This window comes from Oncorhynchus mykiss, chromosome Y (assembly GCF_013265735.2).
Source record: "Oncorhynchus mykiss isolate Arlee chromosome Y, USDA_OmykA_1.1, whole genome shotgun sequence".
Lineage (NCBI taxonomy): Eukaryota > Metazoa > Chordata > Actinopteri > Salmoniformes > Salmonidae > Oncorhynchus > Oncorhynchus mykiss.
The window spans coordinates 5,018,973-5,037,923 of record NC_048593.1 but is presented as its reverse complement, the minus strand read 5'-3'; the positions used below and the strand labels follow the sequence as shown (position 1 = coordinate 5,037,923).

At 47.7% G+C, this 18,951-nt stretch overlaps 1 protein-coding gene across 3 annotated transcripts in view; it reads right to left on the bottom strand.

The window, feature by feature from the left end:
• Positions 1 to 16,320: 16,320 nt before the first annotated feature.
• The window catches only part of LOC110509536 (pro-neuregulin-1, membrane-bound isoform), a 68,988-nt gene continuing 66,357 nt past the window's right edge, over positions 16,321 to 18,951 (bottom strand). For 2 of the 3 annotated variants that reach the window (XM_021590454.2, XM_021590455.2), the window contains exon 8: positions 16,321 to 17,680. In XM_021590454.2, coding sequence (XP_021446129.2) covers positions 16,975 to 17,680 — 706 coding nt within the window. In that variant the 3' untranslated portion in view covers positions 16,321 to 16,974. The remainder of the gene's footprint in view (positions 17,681 to 18,951) is intronic. The other variant, XM_036967978.1, reaches the window with a different exon arrangement.

Genomic DNA, 18,951 nt, shown 5'->3' with positions numbered 1-18,951 from the left:
GAGGCAGCTGTCTATCGTTGTCTCTGATTGGGGATCACATAAAAGTTGTCATTTTCCTTTTGGGTTTTGTGGGATCTTGTTTTCTGTTTAGTGTTTTTTTGCCTGACAGAAATGTTCGTGTTCGTTTTTAATTTTTAATATTTAGTTTGAGTGTTTTTGAATATTAAAATCATGAACACTTTCCACGCTGTGCTTTGGTCTACTACTTTCGATGAGAAACGTTACAGAAGATCCCACCAGGACCAAAGGACCAAGCCCAGTGGCCAGGAGGAGTGGACATGGGAGGAAATAATGAATGGAGAAGGACCCTGGACAAGGGCCGGAGAGTATCGCGTCCAAGGGAGCAGATGGAGGCGCGAGAGCTGAATGGCGACGATGCGAGGAGTTAGAGCAACAACGGAGCTCGAGAGGCAGCTCCAAAAATCTTTTTTTGGGGGAGGCACACGGGGAGATTGGCTGAGTCAGGGTTTAGACCTGAGCCAACTCTCCTAGTGCTTATCGTGGGGAGCGTGTGACAGGGCAGGCACTGTGTTATGCGGTGCGCATTAACAGCCGGGGGCACTCTTTGCCAGCTCCTCGCATTTGCCGTGCTAGAGTGGGTATTCAGCCAGGACGGATTGTGCCGGCTCAGCTCTCCTGGTCTCCGGTGCGTCTCCTCGGTCCAGGATATCCTGTTCCTGCTCCCCGCACTTGCGGTGCTCTACGCACTATGCCTCCAGTGCGCCTTCATAGCCCAGTGCGTCCTGTGCCAGCTCTTTACACTCACCGAGCTAAAGTGGGTATCCAGCCAGGATGCGTTGTGGCAGCTCCCCGCACCAGGCTTCTAGTAGGACTCCTCAGTCCAGTGAGACCTGTTCCGGCTCCACGTACGAAGCCTCCAGTGATGATCCATGGCATGAAGCCTCCAGTGATGATCCATGTTACGGAGCCTCCAGTCATGATCCATGGCCCGGAGCCTGCAGTGATGATCCATGGCCCGGAGCCTGCAGTGATGATCCATGTTACGAAGCCTCCAGTGATGATTCATGGCACGAAGCCTTCAGTGATGATCCATGGCCGGAGCCTCCAGTGATGATCCATGGCCCGGAGCCTCCAGTGATGATCCATGGCACGAAGCCTCCAGTGATAATCCATGGCACGACGCCTCCAGTGATGATCCATGGCACGAAGCCTCCAGTGATGATCCATGGCACAAAGCCTCCAGTGATGATCCATGGCACAAAGCCTCCAGTGATGATCCATGGCCCGGAGCCTGCAGTGATGATCCATGGCACGAAGCCTCCAGTGATGATCCATGGCCCGAAGCCTCCAGTCATGATTCATGGCCCGGAGCCTGCAGTGATGATCCATGTTACGGAGCCTCCAGTGATGATCCATGGCCCGAAGCCTCCAGTGATGATCCATGGCCCGAAGCCTCCAGTGATGATCCATGGCCCGGAGCCTGCAGTGATGATCCATGTTACGAAGCCTCCAGTGATGATCCATGTTACGAAGCCTCCAGTGATGATTCATGGCACGAAGCCTCCAGTGATGATCCATGGCCGGAGCCTCCAGTGATGATCCATGGCCCAGAGCCTGCAGTGATGATCCATGGCACGAAGCCTCCAGTGATGATCCATGGCACAAAGCCTCCAGTGATGATCCATGGCACGAAGCCTCCAGTCATGATTCATGGCCCGGAGCCTGCAGTCATGATCCATGTTACGGAGCCTCCAGTGATGATCCATGGCCCGAAGCCTCCAGTGAGGATCCATGATACGAAGCCTCCAGTGATGATCCATGGCACGAAGCCTCCAGTCATGATCCATGGCCCGGAGCCTGCAGTCATGATCCATGTTACGGAGCCTCCAGTGATGATCCATGGCCCGAAGCCTCCAGTGAGGATCCATGGCACGAAGCCTCCAGTGATGATCCATGGCACGAAGCCTCCAGTCATGATCCATGGCCCGGAGCCTGCAGTGATGATCCATGGCCCGGAGCCTGCAGTGATGATTCATGGCCCGGAGCCTGCAGTGATGATCCATGGCCCGGAGCCTCCAGTGATGATCCATGGCACGAAGCCTCCAGTGATGATCCATGGCACGAAGCCTCCAGTGATGATCCATGTTACGGAGCCTGCAGTGATGATCCATGTTACGGAGCCTCCAGTGATGATCCATGGCACGAAGCCTCCAGTGATGATCCATGGCCCGAAGCCTCCAGTCATGATTCATGGCCCGGAGCCTGCAGTGATGATCCATGTTACGGAGCCTCCAGTGATGATCCATGGCCCGAAGCCTCCAGTGATGATCCATGTTACGAAGCCTCCAGTGATGATCCATGGCCCGGAGCCTGCAGTGATGATCCATGGTACGAAGTCTCCAGTGATGATCCATGTTACGAAGCCTCCAGTGATGATCCATGGCCCGAAGCCTCCAGTCATGATTCATGGCCCGGAGCCTGCAGTGATGATCCATGTTACGGAGCCTGCAGTGATGATCCATGTTACGGAGCCTCCAGTGATGATCCATGGCACGAAGCCTCCAGTGATGATTCATGGCACAAAGCCTCCAGTGATGATCCATGGCACGAAGCCTCCAGTGATGATCCATGGCACGAAGCCTCCAGTGATGATCCATGGCACGAAGCCTCCAGTGATGATCCATGGCACGAAGCCTCCAGTGATGATCCATGGCACGGCGCCTGCAGTGATGATCCATGGCACGAAGCCTGCAGTGATGATCCATGGCCCGAAGCCTCCAGTCATGATTCATGGCCCGGAGCCTGCAGTGATGATCCATGTTACGAAGCCTCCAGTGATGATCCATGGCACGAAGCCTCCAGTGATGATCCATGGCACGAAGCCTCCAGTGATGATCCATGTTACGGAGCCTGCAGTGATGATCCATGTTACGGAGCCTCCAGTGATGATCCATGGCACGAAGCCTCCAGTGATGATCCATGGCCCGAAGCCTCCAGTCATGATTCATGGCCCGGAGCCTGCAGTGATGATCCATGTTACGGAGCCTCCAGTGATGATCCATGGCCCGAAGCCTCCAGTGATGATCCATGTTACGAAGCCTCCAGTGATGAACCATGGCCCGGAGCCTGCAGTGATGATCCATGGTACGAAGTCTCCAGTGATGATCCATGTTACGAAGCCTCCAGTGATGATCCATGGCCGGAGCCTCCAGTCATGATTCATGGCCCGGAGCCTGCAGTGATGATCCATGTTACGGAGCCTGCAGTGATGATCCATGTTACGGAGCCTCCAGTGATGATCCATGGCACGAAGCCTCCAGTTATAATCCATGGCACGACGCCTCCAGTGATGATCCATGGCACGAAGCCTCCAGTGATGATTCATGGCACAAAGCCTCCAGTGATGATCCATGGCACAAAGCCTCCAGTGATGATCCATGGCACGAAGCCTCCAGTGATGATCCATGGTACGAAGCCTCCAGTGATGATCCATGGCACGAAGCCTCCAGTGATGATCCATGGCACGAAGCCTCCAGTGATGATCCATGGCCCGGCGCCTGCAGTGATGATCCATGGCCCGAAGCCTCCAGTCATGATTCATGGCCCGGAGCCTGCAGTGATGATCCATGTTACGGAGCCTCCAGTGATGATCCATGGCCCGAAGCCTCCAGTGATGATCCATGGCCCGAAGCCTGCAGTGATGATCCATGGCACGAAGTCTCCAGTGATGATCCATGTTACGAAGCCTCCAGTGATGATTCATGGCACGAAGCCTCCAGTGATGATCCATGGCCGGAGCCTCCAGTCATGATTCATGGCCCGGAGCCTGCAGTGATGATCCATGTTACGGAGCCTGCAGTGATGATCCATGTTACGGAGCCTCCAGTGATGATCCATGGCACGAAGCCTCCAGTTATAATCCATGGCACGACGCCTCCAGTGATGATCCATGGCACGAAGCCTCCAGTGATGATTCATGGCACAAAGCCTCCAGTGATGATCCATGGCACGAAGCCTCCAGTGATGATCCATGGCACGAAGCCTCCAGTGATGATCCATGGCACAAAGCCTCCAGTGATGATCCATGGCAAGAAGCCTCCAGTGATGATACATGGCCCGGCGCCTGCAGTGATGATCCATGGCACGACGCCTCCAGTGATGATCCATGGCCCGAAGCCTCCAGTCATGATCCATGGCCCGGAGCCTGCAGTGATGATCCATGTTACGGAGCCTGCAGTGATGATCCATGTTACGGAGCCTCCAGTGATGATCCATGGCACGAAGCCTCCAGTTATAATCCATGGCACGACGCCTCCAGTGATGATCCATGGCACGAAGCCTCCAGTGATGATCCATGGCACGAAGCCTCCAGTGATAATCCATGGCACGACGCCTCCAGTGATGATCCATGGCACGAAGCCTCCAGTGATGATCCATGGCACGAAGCCTCCAGTGATGATCCATGGCACGAAGCCTCCAGTGATAATCCATGGCACGACGCCTCCAGTGATGATCCATGGCACGAAGCCTCCAGTGATGATCCATGGCACGAAGCCTCTAGTCATGATCCATGGCCCGGAGCCTGCAGTGATGATCCATGGCACGAAGCCTGCAGTGATGATCCAGAGAAAGGAGCCTCCAGCGACGGTCCCCAGTCCGGAGCCTCCAGCGACGGTCCCCAGTCCGGAGCCTCCAGCGACGGTCCACAGGCCGGAGCCTGCAGCGACGATCTACGGTCCGGAGGCCCCGGAAATGATCCCTGCACCAGAGGCGCCACAGAAGTGGGGGGAGCCTCAAGCGGGAGGGGTCTGTGTCCGCAGCGGAGCCCCCACCGAGAGTAGATGCCCACCCGGACCCTCCCCTATAGGTTCAGGTGTGGGGGGGGGGGTGTACTGTCACGCCCTGACAGTACCCCCCTCTATTTTTGGTTAGGACAGGGTGATACTCGGATGGGAAAGTCTGTTTGCTTTTCTTTGTTTTTGGCCGTGTGTGGTTCCCAATCAGAGGCAGCTGTCTATCGTTGTCTCTGATTGGGGATCACATATAGGTTGTCAGTTTCCTTTTGGGTTTTGTGGGATCTTGTTTTTTTTGCCTGACAGAATTGTTCGCTTTCGTTTTCACGATAGTTATTTTGTTTGAGTGTTTTTGAAAACGGGATAGGGGGCAGCATTTTCACTTTTGGATAAATAGCGTGCCCAAATTCAACTTCCTGCTACTCATCCCCAGAATATAAGATATGCATATTATTAGTAGATTTGGATAGAAAACACTCTGAAGTTTCTAAAACTGTTTGAATCATGTCTGCGAGTATAACATAACTAATGTAGCAGGCAAAACCCAGAGGACAAACCATTCAGATTTTTTTTTTGAGGTCACTGTCTATTTTTCATTAGGGAACCAGATTTCTAAGGGACTTGTTTGCAGTTCCTACCGCTTCCACTGGATGTCACCAGTCTTTAGGTTATTCCTTTGTGTAATGAAGAAGTACGGCCATCTTGAATGAGTGTCACTTGAAGTGTACTTTCTGAGAGAGGCGTCTTCCTGTACTGAACACAGATAGTCCCATCTTCAATTTGATCAATTTTTAACGTTTAAAACTACCTAAAGTAGTTTGAAATGTTTTGGCAAAGTTTACAGGTAACTTTTGAGATATTTTGTAGTGACGTTGCGCAAATTGGAAGCTGTGTTTTTCTGGATCAAACGCGCCAAATAAATGGACATTTTGGATATATATCGACGGAATGAATCGAACAAAAGGACCATTTGTAATGTTTATGGGACTTATTGGAGTGCCAACAAAAGAAGCTCGTCAAAGGTAAGGCATGATTTATATTTTATTTCTGCGTTTTGTGTTGCGCCTGCAGGGTTCAAATATGCTACTCTCTCTTTGTTTACTGTTGTGCTATCATCAGATACTAGCTTCTTATGCTTTTGCTGAAAAGCCTTTTGGAAATCTGACATGTTGGCTGGATTCACAACGAGTGTATCTTTAATTTGGTATCTTACATATGTGATTTAATGAAAGTTAGATTTTTATATCATTTCATTTGAATTTGGCGCTCTGCATTTTCCCTGGCTATTGGCCAAGTGAGACGCAAGCATCCCGCCTATCCCAGAGAGGTTAAAACCATGAACACTTTCCACGCTGCACTTTGGTCCACTCCTTTCGACGAGAACCATTACAGAGACAAAGGCTTTGAGGTAGTGGTCCTCAAACACAAAACATTGGTTTCATATTTTATTTTTTTTAAAGTACTTAAGATTTTCATGGTGTTTACATAAATTGAAAGCAATTCATCAAGGGATAGATCAAGATGTGACGGGAAATGTTGTCCTGGTTTCTAGCCACACAGTTAATCATCAGTGTGTATGTACACTCAAAGTACGAGTGCATTTTTTATTTGAATTCATATGTTGAATAAAATAGCGGTATCAATGCTTAAAGGCAAACAGACGTTTGACCCCATATTGAAGACAACATATATAAATGGGGACAGAGAAACACAATGGTTCCAAAATATAACATTTCCACACTTTTCAAATTTCCACACCTCCTTGGGGACGACCCGGAGGATGAGGAGGACGAGGCGCAGGGCGATCCGGATGGAGGCGGTGAAATTCCTGCAGTAATGATGGATCTAGGAAGTCCTCCCCCGGCACCCAGCAACTCTCCTCCGGACCATACCCCTCCCACTCCACGAGGTGCTGAAGGCCTCTCGCCCAACGTCTTGAGTCCATGATGGCTCGCACAGTATACGCCGGGGCCCCCTCGATGTCCAGAGGGGGCGGAGGAACCTCCCGCACCTCAGACTGCTGGAGCGGACCAACCACCACCGGAGGATCGGCTGATAACCTAGCACACACTGGAAAGGAGATAGGTTAGTGGAAGAGTGGCAGAGTGGCAAAGGGAATTTTGGGCCATCTCCGCCCAGGGGATGAAAACCGACCACTCCCCCGGCCGGTCCTGGCAATAGGACTGCAGAAACCTACCCACAACCTGGTTAATTCTCTCCACCTGCCCGTTACTCTTGGGGTGAAAACCTGAGCTGAGGCTAACCGAGACCCCCAGACGCTCCATAAATGCCCTACTGACTTTAGATGTTAATTGGGGACCCCGATCAGAAACTATATCCTCAGGCACCCCGTAGTGCCGGAATATGTGGGTGAACAGGGCCTCCGCAGTCTGTAGAGCCATAGGGAGATCGGGCAAATGAAGGAGACGTCAGGACTTAGAAAACCTATCCACACTGTCTAGGGTCGTGGAATTACCCCGTGACGGGGGAAGATGCGTCACGAAATCCACCGATAGGTGTGACCACGGTCGTTGTGGAACGGGAAGAGGCTGCAATTTCCCTCTGGGCAGGTGTCTAGGTGCCTTACATTGTGCGCACACCGAGCAGGAGGAAACACAAACCCTCACGTCCTTAGCTAAAGTGGGCCACCAGTACTTCCCAGCAAGACAGCACACTGTCCGACCGATGCCAGGATGACCCGAGGAGGGTGACGTGTGGGCCCAACAGATCAAACGATCACGGACATCCAACGGAACGTACAGATGCCAAACTGGACACTGTGGCGGTGTGTGCTCTGTACGTGACGCCCGCTCGATGTCCGCGTCCACCTCCCATACCTCCCATACCACCGGTGCCACCAGGCAAGAAGCAGGAATTGTGGGAGTAGGCTCTGCGGACTGCTCCTCCGTGTCATTCATCATGGACAGTGCGTTTGCCTTAATGTTCTGGGAATCTGGTCTGTAGGTTAGAGTGAAAACAAAGCGGCTGAAAAACATGGCCCACCTCGCCTGGCGAGGGTTCAGCTGCCCGAATGTAGTCCAGATGGCAGTGGTCAGATGGCGGTGGTCCAAATTAGGAAAGGGTGTCTAGCCCCCCTCAAGCCAATGTCTCCACGCTTTCAGAGCCCAAACAACAGCTAACAGCTCCCGGTCCCCTACATCATAGTTTCGCTCCGCCTGGCTGAGCCTCTTCGAAAAGAAAGTTTAGGGGGCTGAGAAAGCACAGCTAAAGAGGGATCAGGATGAGCCAACACGGGAGCAGAGGTAAACAGAGCCTTCAGTTGACAAAAAGCCCTGTCCGCTGACCACTGCAGTCACACCGGTCCCCCCTTCAGCACTCTCTCGTGTCCTGAAGGGGCTGGCTGAACAGCTGCCAGGTAGAGCTCTAGCTGGAGAAGGAAACCCTGGCACCCGGGAGCCGTTCCATCATATGCTCCCGGGAACGAGAGTCGAATCCCACTTTATTCTAATGATGTAGGAAGTGTAGATCTCTGGGTCGGTTGTTGTGGGAGCTGGGAGTGTGCTGAAGGGGGGAGTGGAAAACCCTCTCTCTCCCATCGGTCCATGGTTTGCAGCAGGCGATCCATGGCTGTACCGAGACTCTGTAACATGGTCGCGTGCTGCTGAACACGCTCCTCCATTGGGAGAGGAGGGCTGGCTGTACCTGCTGACTCCATAATATTGGTGCATTACTCTGTGAGGCCGTTGGTAAAATTGAATAAATGCAGAGTCAGGCGCAGGACACAGTTCTGAGTAATAATCCAAGATTTACTCAATAAATGTTAAGATTCCAACAAGGAACACATACAATAAACTAAAGCACGAACAACGAGAACCCACATGACAAACAATGACGCACAAAACAGAGAAGGAAATCAGAGGGTTAAATAATGAGCATAATTAATGGAATGGAAACCAGGTGTGTAAATAATCAAGACAAAACTAACATGAAACATGGATCGGTGGTGTCTAGAAAGCCGGTGACGTCAACCGCCGAACCCCGCCTGAAGAAGGAGAGGGACCAACTTCGGCCGAAGTCATGGCAGAAATATATAAAACGCTGATTAAAAAATCTGTAAAAAAAAAAACACTAAATAAATAAACACTAAATAAATATATATCTGTTGATACATTTCAGATTGGGCCATCATCATTACAAACATATAATTTAGGGGGGGAAAGCCTTCATAACATAGTGTCATGCTAATGCTGGCGACAAGCAGATTGAAGAATGTCAATTATTATGAGGAAATTACCATTTGGAAACAATTAATCTTTACGGGTTGGTGATGTGATCATGTTGTAAAGAAAATCTGTCTAGTTACCTATTCATTATAGTGATACATTATTGGTGACAGTCTTCGGCAGGCCATGAATACTCATTCAACCCATATCTCATGTGGTTCCTGTCTAGCATGACTCCTAAATGTATCCTTGGGATATAACTTACATATTATATAATAAAATATGTTAATGTTGATGATTATTTTTATTTATTTATTTATTTTACCTTTATTTAACCAGGTAGGCAAGTTGAGAACAAGTTCTCATTTACAATTGCGACCTGGCCAAGATAAAGCAAAGCAGTTCGACAGATACAACGACACAGAGTTACACATGGAGTAAAACAAACATACAGTCAATAATACAGTATAAACAAGTCTATATACAATGTGAGCAAATGAGGTGAGAAGGGAGGTAAAGGCAAAAAAGGCCATGGTGGCAAGGTAAATACAATATAGCAAGTAAAACACTGGAATGGTAGTTTTGCAATGGAAGAATGTGCAAAGTAGAAATAAAAATAATGGGGTGCAAAGGAGCAAAATAAATAAATTAATTAAATACAGTTGGGAAAGAGGTAGTTGTTTGGGCTAAATTATAGGTGGGCTATGTACAGGTGCAGTAATCTGTGAGCTGCTCTGACAGTTGGTGCTTAAAGCTAGTGAGGGAGATAAGTGTTTCCAGTTTCAGAAATGTTTGTAGTTCGTTCCAGTCATTGGCAGCAGAGAACTGGAAAGAGAGGCGGCCAAAGAAAGAATTGGTTTTGGGGGTGACTAGAGAGATATACCTGCTGCGAGCTGAGATAAGGGGGGACTTTACGTAGCAGGGTCTTGTAGATGACATGGAGCCAGTGGGTTTGGCGACGAGTATGAAGCGAGGGCCAGCCAACGAGAGCGTACAGGTCGCAATGGTGGGTAGTATATGGGGCTTTGGTGACAAAACGGATTGCACTGTGATAGACTGCATCCAATTTGTTGAGTAGGGTATTGGAGGCTATTTTGTAAATGACATCGCCAAAGTCGAGGATTGGTAGGATGGTCAGTTTTACAAGGGTATGTTTGGCAGCATGAGTGAAGGATGCTTTGTTGCGAAATAGGAAGCCAATTCTAGATTTAACTTTGGATTGGAGATGTTTGATATGGGTCTGGAAGGAGAGTTTACAGTCTAACCAGACACCTAAGTATTTGTAGTTGTCCATGTATTCTAAGTCAGAGCCGTCCAGAGTAGTGATGTTGGACAGGCGGGTAGGTGCAGGTAGCGATCGGTTGAAGAGCATTAATTTAGTTTTACTTGTATTTAAGAGCAATTGGAGGTCACGGAAGGAGAGTTGTATGTCATTGAAGCTTGCCTGGAGGGTTGTTAACACAGTGTCCAAAGAAGGGCCGGAAGTATACAGAATGGTGTCGTCTGCGTAGAGGTGGATCAGAGACTCACCAGCAGCAAGAGCGACCTCATTGATGTTTACAGAGAAGAGAGTCGGTCCAAGAATTGAACCCTGTGGCACCCCCATAGAGACTGCCAGAGGTCCGGACAACAGACCCTCCGATTTGACACACTGAACTCTATCAGAGAAGTAGTTGGTGAACCAGGCGAGGCAATCATTTGAGAAACCAAGGCTGTTGAGTCTGCCGATGAGGATGTGGTGATTGACAGAGTCGAAAGCCTTGGCCAGATCAATGAATACGGCTGCACAGTAATGTTTCTTATCGATGGCGGTTAAGATATCGTTTAGGACCTTGAGCGTGGCTGAGGTGCACCCATGACCAGCTCTGAAACCAGATTGCATAGCAGAGAAGGTATGGTGAGATTCGAAATGGTCGGTAATCTGTTGACTTGGCTTTCGAAGACCTTAGAAAGGCATGGTAGGATAGATATAGGTCTGTAGCAGTTTGGATCAAGAGTGTCCCCCCCCTTTGAAGAGGGGGGTGACCGCAGCTGCTTTCCAATCTTTGGGAATCTCAGACGACACGAAAGAGAGGTTGAACAGGCTAGTAATAGGGGTGGCAACAATTTCGGCAGATAATTTTAGAAAGAAAGGGTCCAGATTGTCTAGCCCGGCTGATTTGTAGGGGTCCAGATTTTGCAGCTCTTTCAGAACATCAGCTGAATGGGGAAGGCTTGGGCGAGTTGCTGTTGGGGGTGCAGTGCTTTTGACAGGGGTAGGAGTAGCCAGGTGGAAAGCATGGCCAGCAGTAGAAAAATGCTTATTGAAATGTTCAATTATGGTGGATTTATCAGTGGTGACAGTGTTTCCTATCTTCAGTGCAGTGGGCAGCTGGGAGGAGGTGTTCTTATTCTCCATGGACTTTACAGTGTCCCAGAACTTTTTTGAGTTAGTGTTGCAAGAAGCAAATTTCTGCTTGAAAAAGCTAGCCTTGGCTTTTCTAACTGCCTGTGTATAATGGTTTCTAGCTTCCCTGAACAGCTGCATATCACGGGGGCTGTGCGATGCTAATGCAGAACGCCATAGGATGTTTTTGTGTTGGTTAAGGGCAGTCAGGTCTGGGGAGAACCAAGGGCTATATCTGTTCCTGGTTCTAAATTTCTTGAATGGGGCATGTTTATTTAAGATGGTTAGGAAGGCATTTAAAAAAAATATCCAGGCATCCTCTACTGACGGGATGAGGTCAATATCCTTCCAGGATACCCCGGCCAGGTCGATTAGAAAGGCCTGCTCGCTGAAGTGTTTCAGGGAGCGTTTTACAGTGATGAGAGGAGGTCGTTTGACCGCTGACCCATTACGGATGCAGGCAATGAGGCAGTGATCGCTGAGATCTTGGTTGAAGACAGCAGAGGTGTATTTAGAGGGGAAGTTGGTTAGGATGATATCTATGAGGGTGCCCGTGTTTAAGGCTTTGGGGAGGTACCTGGTAGGTTCATTGATAATTTGTGTGAGATTGAAGGATGGCTGGGGTGTTAAGCATGTTCCAGTTTAGGTCGCCTAGCAGCACTAGCTCTGAAGATAGATGGGGGGCAATCAGTTCACATATGGTGTCCAGAGCACAGCTGGGGGCAGAGGGTGGTCTATAGCAGGCGGCAACGGTGAGAGACTTGTTTTTAGAGAGGTGGATTTTTAAAAGTAGAAGTTCAAATTGTTTGGGTACAGACCTGGATAGTAGGACAGAACTCTGCAGGCTATCTTTGCAGTAGATTGCAACACCGCCCCCTTTGGCAGTTCTATCTTGTCTGAAAATGTTGTAGTTTGGAATTAAAATGTCAGAATTTTTGGTGGTCTTCCTAAGCCAGGATTCAGACACAGCTAGAACATCCGGGTTGGCAGAGTGTGCTAAAGCAGTGAATAGAACAAACTTAGGGAGGAGGCTTCTAATGTTAACATGCATGAAACCAAGGCTATTACGGTTACAGAAGTCGTCAAAAGAGAGCACCTGGGGAATAGGAGTGGAGCTAGGCACTGCAGGGCCTGGATTCACCTCTACATCGCCAGAGGAACATAGGAGGAGTAGAATAAGGGTGCGGCTAAAAGCAATAAGAATTGGTCGTCTGGAACAGAGAGTAAAAGGAGGTTTCTGGGGGCGATAAAATAGCATCAAGGTATAATGTACAGACAAATGTAAGGTAGGATGTGAATACAGTGGAGGTAAACCTAGGTATTGAGTGATGAAGAGAGAGATATTGTCTCTAGAAACATCATTGAAACCAGGAGATGTCATTGCATGTGTGGGTGGTGGAACTAATAGGTTGGATAAGGTATAGTGAGCAGGACTAGAGGCTCTACAGTGAAATAAGCCAATAAACACTAACCAGAACAGCAATGGACAAGACATATTGACATTAAGGAGAGGCATGCTTAGTCGAGTGATCAAAAGGGTCCAGTGAGTGGAGAGGTTGGTTGAGGGTCACGGTGATTTAGACAGCTAGCCAGGCCATCGGTAGCAAGCTAGCATAGGATGGAGGTATGTTGTTAGCCACCTCTTGCGTTCGGTAGATTAGTGGGGTTCCGTGTGGTAGAGGGGATTAATCCAAATCACACAACAACAACAAAAATAAGAACAATAGATATAGTTATAGAGGCCCGAGAAGAAAACATAATAATAATAAAAATAAATAAATTGTCCGATTGTCTACTCAGATAGCAGCCGGTAAGACAGCTAACGGTTAGCGGGCCGCAGATGGGCGTTCAGGTAACGTTGCGACGGAGGAGCCAGCCGGATCTCCTTCGGGTAGATAACGTCGGCAGTCCAGTTGTGAAGGCCCGGTGGGGCTACGCGTAGGCAGCAAAACGGGTCCGGATAGGTGACTGCAGCCCAGGAGTGAATGATGGAACTCAGGAGTGATTGACGGAGCTGGCTAGCACCGGAATAATTGATGTTTGCTCCGGAATCGACGAAATCCGATTGTCACACGGATAGCAGCTAGCTAGCTGTGAGATCCGGGTATGAATGTCCAGAGAGCAGTTGAAATCCAGGGACATGTAGAGAAAAATTGGTCCGGTGTGTTCCGTTCCGAGCCGCGCTGCCCCGTACAAAACTGGCGATAGATTTTCGAGCTAAAGGATAGCTGATGACCACAAACCGTGGTTAGCTGAATACTAACGATTTGCCAGTAAAGAAGCTAACTAGCTTCTGATTAGCTTCTGGATTAGCTTCTGGGCTAGCTCCTGGCTAGCTTCTGGCTTGTTTCTGGCTAGCTTCTTGGAGTTTCTGGCTAGCTTCTTGGAGGATTACAGATCTGAGGTAAATAATACTTTTTTATAAATATAAATTGGTGAGGCGGGTTGCAGGAGAGTGTTTTGAAGATGAGTTGATGGAAAATAAAAATAAAATGTATGTGAAAAAAGTTGTAAATATATATATATATACAGGACACGACAAGACGAGGACAAAAGACGTCTGAACTGCTATGCGATCTTGGAGAGAAAGATATTACACAGAACACAAAGTCGGACAGCTGAAAACAAATATGTACAGTATTCACACAAAATAACAGATTGGATAATGTAACATCCAAAATGTTTACATTATCCAAAATGTTTAGTAGGACAAAAATGCAGAAATTGAATACTAAAACACAATTGAAACAAATGAAAAAGCTTTCGCTATGTACCTTATTGGTGCTTTATCATTGATCCCCAGAATGCACTACCCACAGATGTGTTGTTGAAAGACTGAGTCATATATTCAATCATTCATTCAGTACATATCTCTACAATTTGGACTTGCAAGTCATGAGATGTGGCTATAGTGAGAACAAGAATCGTACAGAGTATTGCTTAACCAGAGATGACTAAATATATCTATTATATAGAACGCAATACACAGAATAATGGCAAGGATATACATAGTGCATTCAGTAAATGTCCCAAGATACTAACCGTTACCCAATTTACCCAATTATTTTTATTTGATTTGATTAATTCTTCTAAACTCAGCAAAAAAATAAATGTCCCTTTTTCAGGACCCTGTCTTTCAAAGATAATTCGTAAAAATCCAAATAACTTCACAGATCTTCATCGTTAAAGGGTTTAAACACTGTTTCCCATGCTTGTTCAATGAACCATAAACAATTAACAATTAACATGCACCTGTGGAACGGTCATTAAGACACTAACAGCTTACAGCTGACACTATAAAGAGACCTTTCTACTGACTCTGAAAAACACCAAAAGAAAGATGCCCAGGGTCCCTGCTCATCTGTGTGAACATGCCTTAGGAATGCTACAAGGAGGCATGAGGACTGCAGATGTGGCCAGGGCAATAAATTGCAATGTCCGTATTGTGAGACGCCTAAGACAACGCTACAGGGAGACAGGATGACAGGATGGCAACTGAGATCCTTTATAGCAAAGACAGACCCATCTAAACTCACATGACAAATAACAGATCTTAGGAACATTACACAAAGCAAGATTTTACTTTAGAGAGGAGTGTCCCATAGCCTGACAGCATTGGCTATAAATTATCATTCAGTTTGCCCTCTTAGACGAAGTTCTTATCTCGTTCTTGGTACCACTTAGGACCAAAACATTACTCATCCAATGGCATATATCAATTGTCAATTCTAGATACTCCCATATCAAACACAGCCCCTCCTGGACAAGATCAGAAAAGACAGTGAGCCTCTTAGGGCATATACTAAATCAAGATAAGGGCAACCTCAGAGGGGACGTGTAATAGTTACAGACACATTCCCATAAGAAGACAAGCCTGACCTCTCCACTCTCTGGGCCCCTAGTGACTAAGCCATAGCAGAGAAGGGATAACTGCAAACTGCCAACAGTATTATCCAAAAGAAAACATCCTAATGACAAATATCTCACATAAGCATTATTATATAAATAAAACATCTTATTTATCAATGTTACCTAACTAATTCTGATTCTGCTACCACACCATGTGTAACAACACCTGCACACGGTCGGTACATCCGAACATCACACCTGCGGGACAAGTACAGGATGGCAACAACAACTGCCCAAGTTACACCAGGAACGCACAATCTCTCCATCAGTGCTCAGACTGTCCACAATAGGCTGAGAGAGGCTGGACTGAGAGCTTGCAGGCCTGTTGTAAGGCAGGTCCTCACCAGACATCACCGGCAACAACGTCGCCTATGGGCACAAACCCACCGTCGCTGGACCAGACAGGACTAGCAAAAAGTGCTGTTTACTGACGAGTAGCAGTTTTGTCTCTCCAGGGGTGATGGTCAGATTTGCGTTTATCGTCAAAGGAAGCCTGTACACTGGAGCGGGATCGATTTGGAGGGGCAGGATCCGTCATGGTCTGGGGTGGTGTGTCACAGCATCATCGGACTGAGCTTGTTGTCAGTGCAGGCAATCTCAACGCTGTGCGTTACAGGGAAGATATCCTCCTCCCTCATGTGGTACCCTTCCTGCAGGCTCACCCTGACATGTCCCTCCTCAATCCCATTGAGCATGTTTGGGACCTGTTGGATCGGAGGGTGAGGGTTAGGGCCATTCCCCCCAGAAATGTCTGGGAACTTGCAGGTGCCTTGGTGGAAGAGTGGGGTAACATCTCACAGCAAGAACGGGCAAATCTGGTGCAGTCCATGAGGAGGAGATGCACTGCAGTACTTAATGCAGCTAGTGGCCACACCAGATACTGACTTAATTTTGATCAGGGACACATTATTCCATTTCTGTTAGTCACATGTCTGTGGAAATTGTTCAGTTTGTGTCTCAGTTGTTGAATCTTGTTATGTTCATACAAATATTTAATCATGTTAATCAGATTACACATTCAATATTCTTCCAGGTCATTGGTAATTAATGTGTTATTAGCTAACAGGCCAAGAAAAGCATAAAAAAATACTAAATAATACATTTTATTTTACCATTTGAGTCAACCAAAAGTGAGTATGGAAATCTTGAAATAGTGTATAAAATGTTGGTGCTGTGTTAGGTGAACACTAAATACTTTGTTGTATGCACCTCTGTAAGTAGACTATGACTGCATTCATGTAAATGGGGAGAAATGACATGCACTTGAACACATAAGCAATATCGCAGATTCAGTAGAATACCATTGTATTGAGCTTACAGTGAGTAGTTCATACAGGTATATAGGTAATCCATAGTGCTGGTGGATTCTTTTGTTTTAAGGGTCAGGTAGCAACGCCAACAGCGAGAAGAAAATTATGAATATATGGACCAGAGTCATGATGCAGTTCCCTTAAGCACATCAAATGGAAATTAAAGGCACCATTAATATTTTTCTCCATTGAAATACTCTGAACCATTGGTATATAGTAGTGTATATGGCACTTTCTTTCATGACATGAGCATGTTTGTACACATTTCTATTTATTTATAAAATATTTTTTCACTACTTTGCTAAAATAAACGTTGTCTTTCTTTTTTTTTGCAAATATTTAATTTATAGAAAATAAAAGTTTAGTGGTGACTATTATTTATTTTTGAAGTATTTTAAGTATTTTTCTAAGCAATATTTACATTTTTGACATTATACAGCAATTGGATCTTGGTTGGCGATGATGCTGGATAACCTGGCTTGCAGGTCATCCTGTGGGGAGAGTCGGAGTGCTGGGTAAGTTCTGCAGCTGTCTGTGAGTGGCTCCACACCTGCAGCCATGTAATCCTGTAAACTCAGGAAGGGCGTGTCCTCTCCCACGCAACAGTCCTCCTCCGTGTCGCTCTCCGAGCTGCTCCTCGCCGTACTGCTGACTCGGTCGTTGGACTCCGTTTTGTGGCCCGCCGTGTGGCCATTGGGCTTTGTGCTATTGGCACAGCGGCCATTGTTGTTGTTTGTGAGTTTTTTAGGGAGGCTTTGCGGGGGAACGGTTGGTACCACAACCGTGGCGGCGACCGCCTCGTACTCCTGCGTTGTCTCGTAGTTGTCGTTCTCGACCATCCTCAGCGGGCTGGGCGGGGGGCTGTGGGCCTTATGGCCATAGTTGTAGTGGGCACAGTTCCTTTTGGACTGGCTGTGGTGGTGGTCGGGGCGCGGCGGCTTGTCACGGGGCCACAGCGTGGTGGTGAACAGCAGGGGGTCCTCCTCTTCGCCAGTGGGGCTGACTGCCACCGAGGGGACTGAGGTGGCCAGGCTGGACAGTGGGGCCGAGATCTCAGAAGGAGGGGAGGCCGGGGTCACGGGAGAGAGCAACTCCACAGGAGACAGGCGCGTTGGGGTGGTCATTGCTGATGGATACCTGACAGACAGGACCAAAAGAGAAGCCACTATCGATTAGGAACATAAAAGTGAGAACACACAACTGTATGCATGGACACCACTTGAATCCTTATTAGGGACACATGCTTTTTAGCTAAAATAACTAAATCCATAGCATTACATTTTGTTCCCTATAGGTACAGTCAAATCCTCAAGTGCACATCCGATGAGCGTAGGCTCCTTTAATGAAGTGCAGTGCAATTCACCAGTCTCCACTCAAATACTTTATTTTTTACATTCCTCTACTCTTGTTCAGGATACACATTCATTCCCGATCCATTTCATCAAGCAGGTATAGAACTGTATAGGCCTTTCTCTTAGTATGTGTGGGGAGGACAGAGACACAGATGTGAAGAACACTGGAGCATTTGTCTCCGTCTGCCCCAGCCAGTCATTAGAGTTATGTGCACAGATGGGTTCTCTCTGACTCAGTGTGGCCTGTGACCTTTGCTGCACAGCTCGACTGACAACACGGTTACACCTGCGCTCATCAGCACCACATTGGTTTACTAATGAGCATTTATGAAGTCATCATTGTCCATTAGGTTTGATCTAGGAGGGACTGTTTGTGAAGTCTAAATATAGGTGTAATGTGTGCTCCATCTCCGGCCTCTAGGTCACCAGGCTGCTCATTATGGCGCACACCTGTCACCAGCGTTACTCGCACCTGCACATCATCAGACTCACCTGGACTCCATCACCTTCCTGATTATCTTCCCTACATATTTCACTCCCTTTGGTTCCCTCCCCAGGTGTAATTGTTTCTGTTTCCTGTCTGTGCATTGTTCGTGTTTCAAATCAAATCAAATGTATTTATGAAGCCTTTCGTACATCAGCTGATATCTCAAAGTGCTGTACAGAAACCCAGCCTAAAACCCCAAACAGCAAGCAATGCATGTGTAGAAGCACGGTGGCTAGGAAAAACTCCCTAGAAAGGCCAGAACCTAGGAAGAAACCTAGAGAGGAACCAGGCTATGTGGGGTGGCCAGTCCTCTTCTGGCTGTGCCGGGTGGAGATTATAACAGAACATGGCCAATATGTTCAAATGTTCATAAATGGCCAGCATGGTCAAATAATAATAATCACAGTAGTTGTAGAGGGTGCAGCAAGTCAGTACCTCAGGAGTAAATTTCAGTTGGCTTTCCATAGCCGATCATTAAGAGTATCTCTACTACTCCTGCTGTCTCTAGAGAGTTGAAAACAGCAGGTCTGGGACAGGTAGCACGTCCGGTGAACAGGTCAGGATTCCAT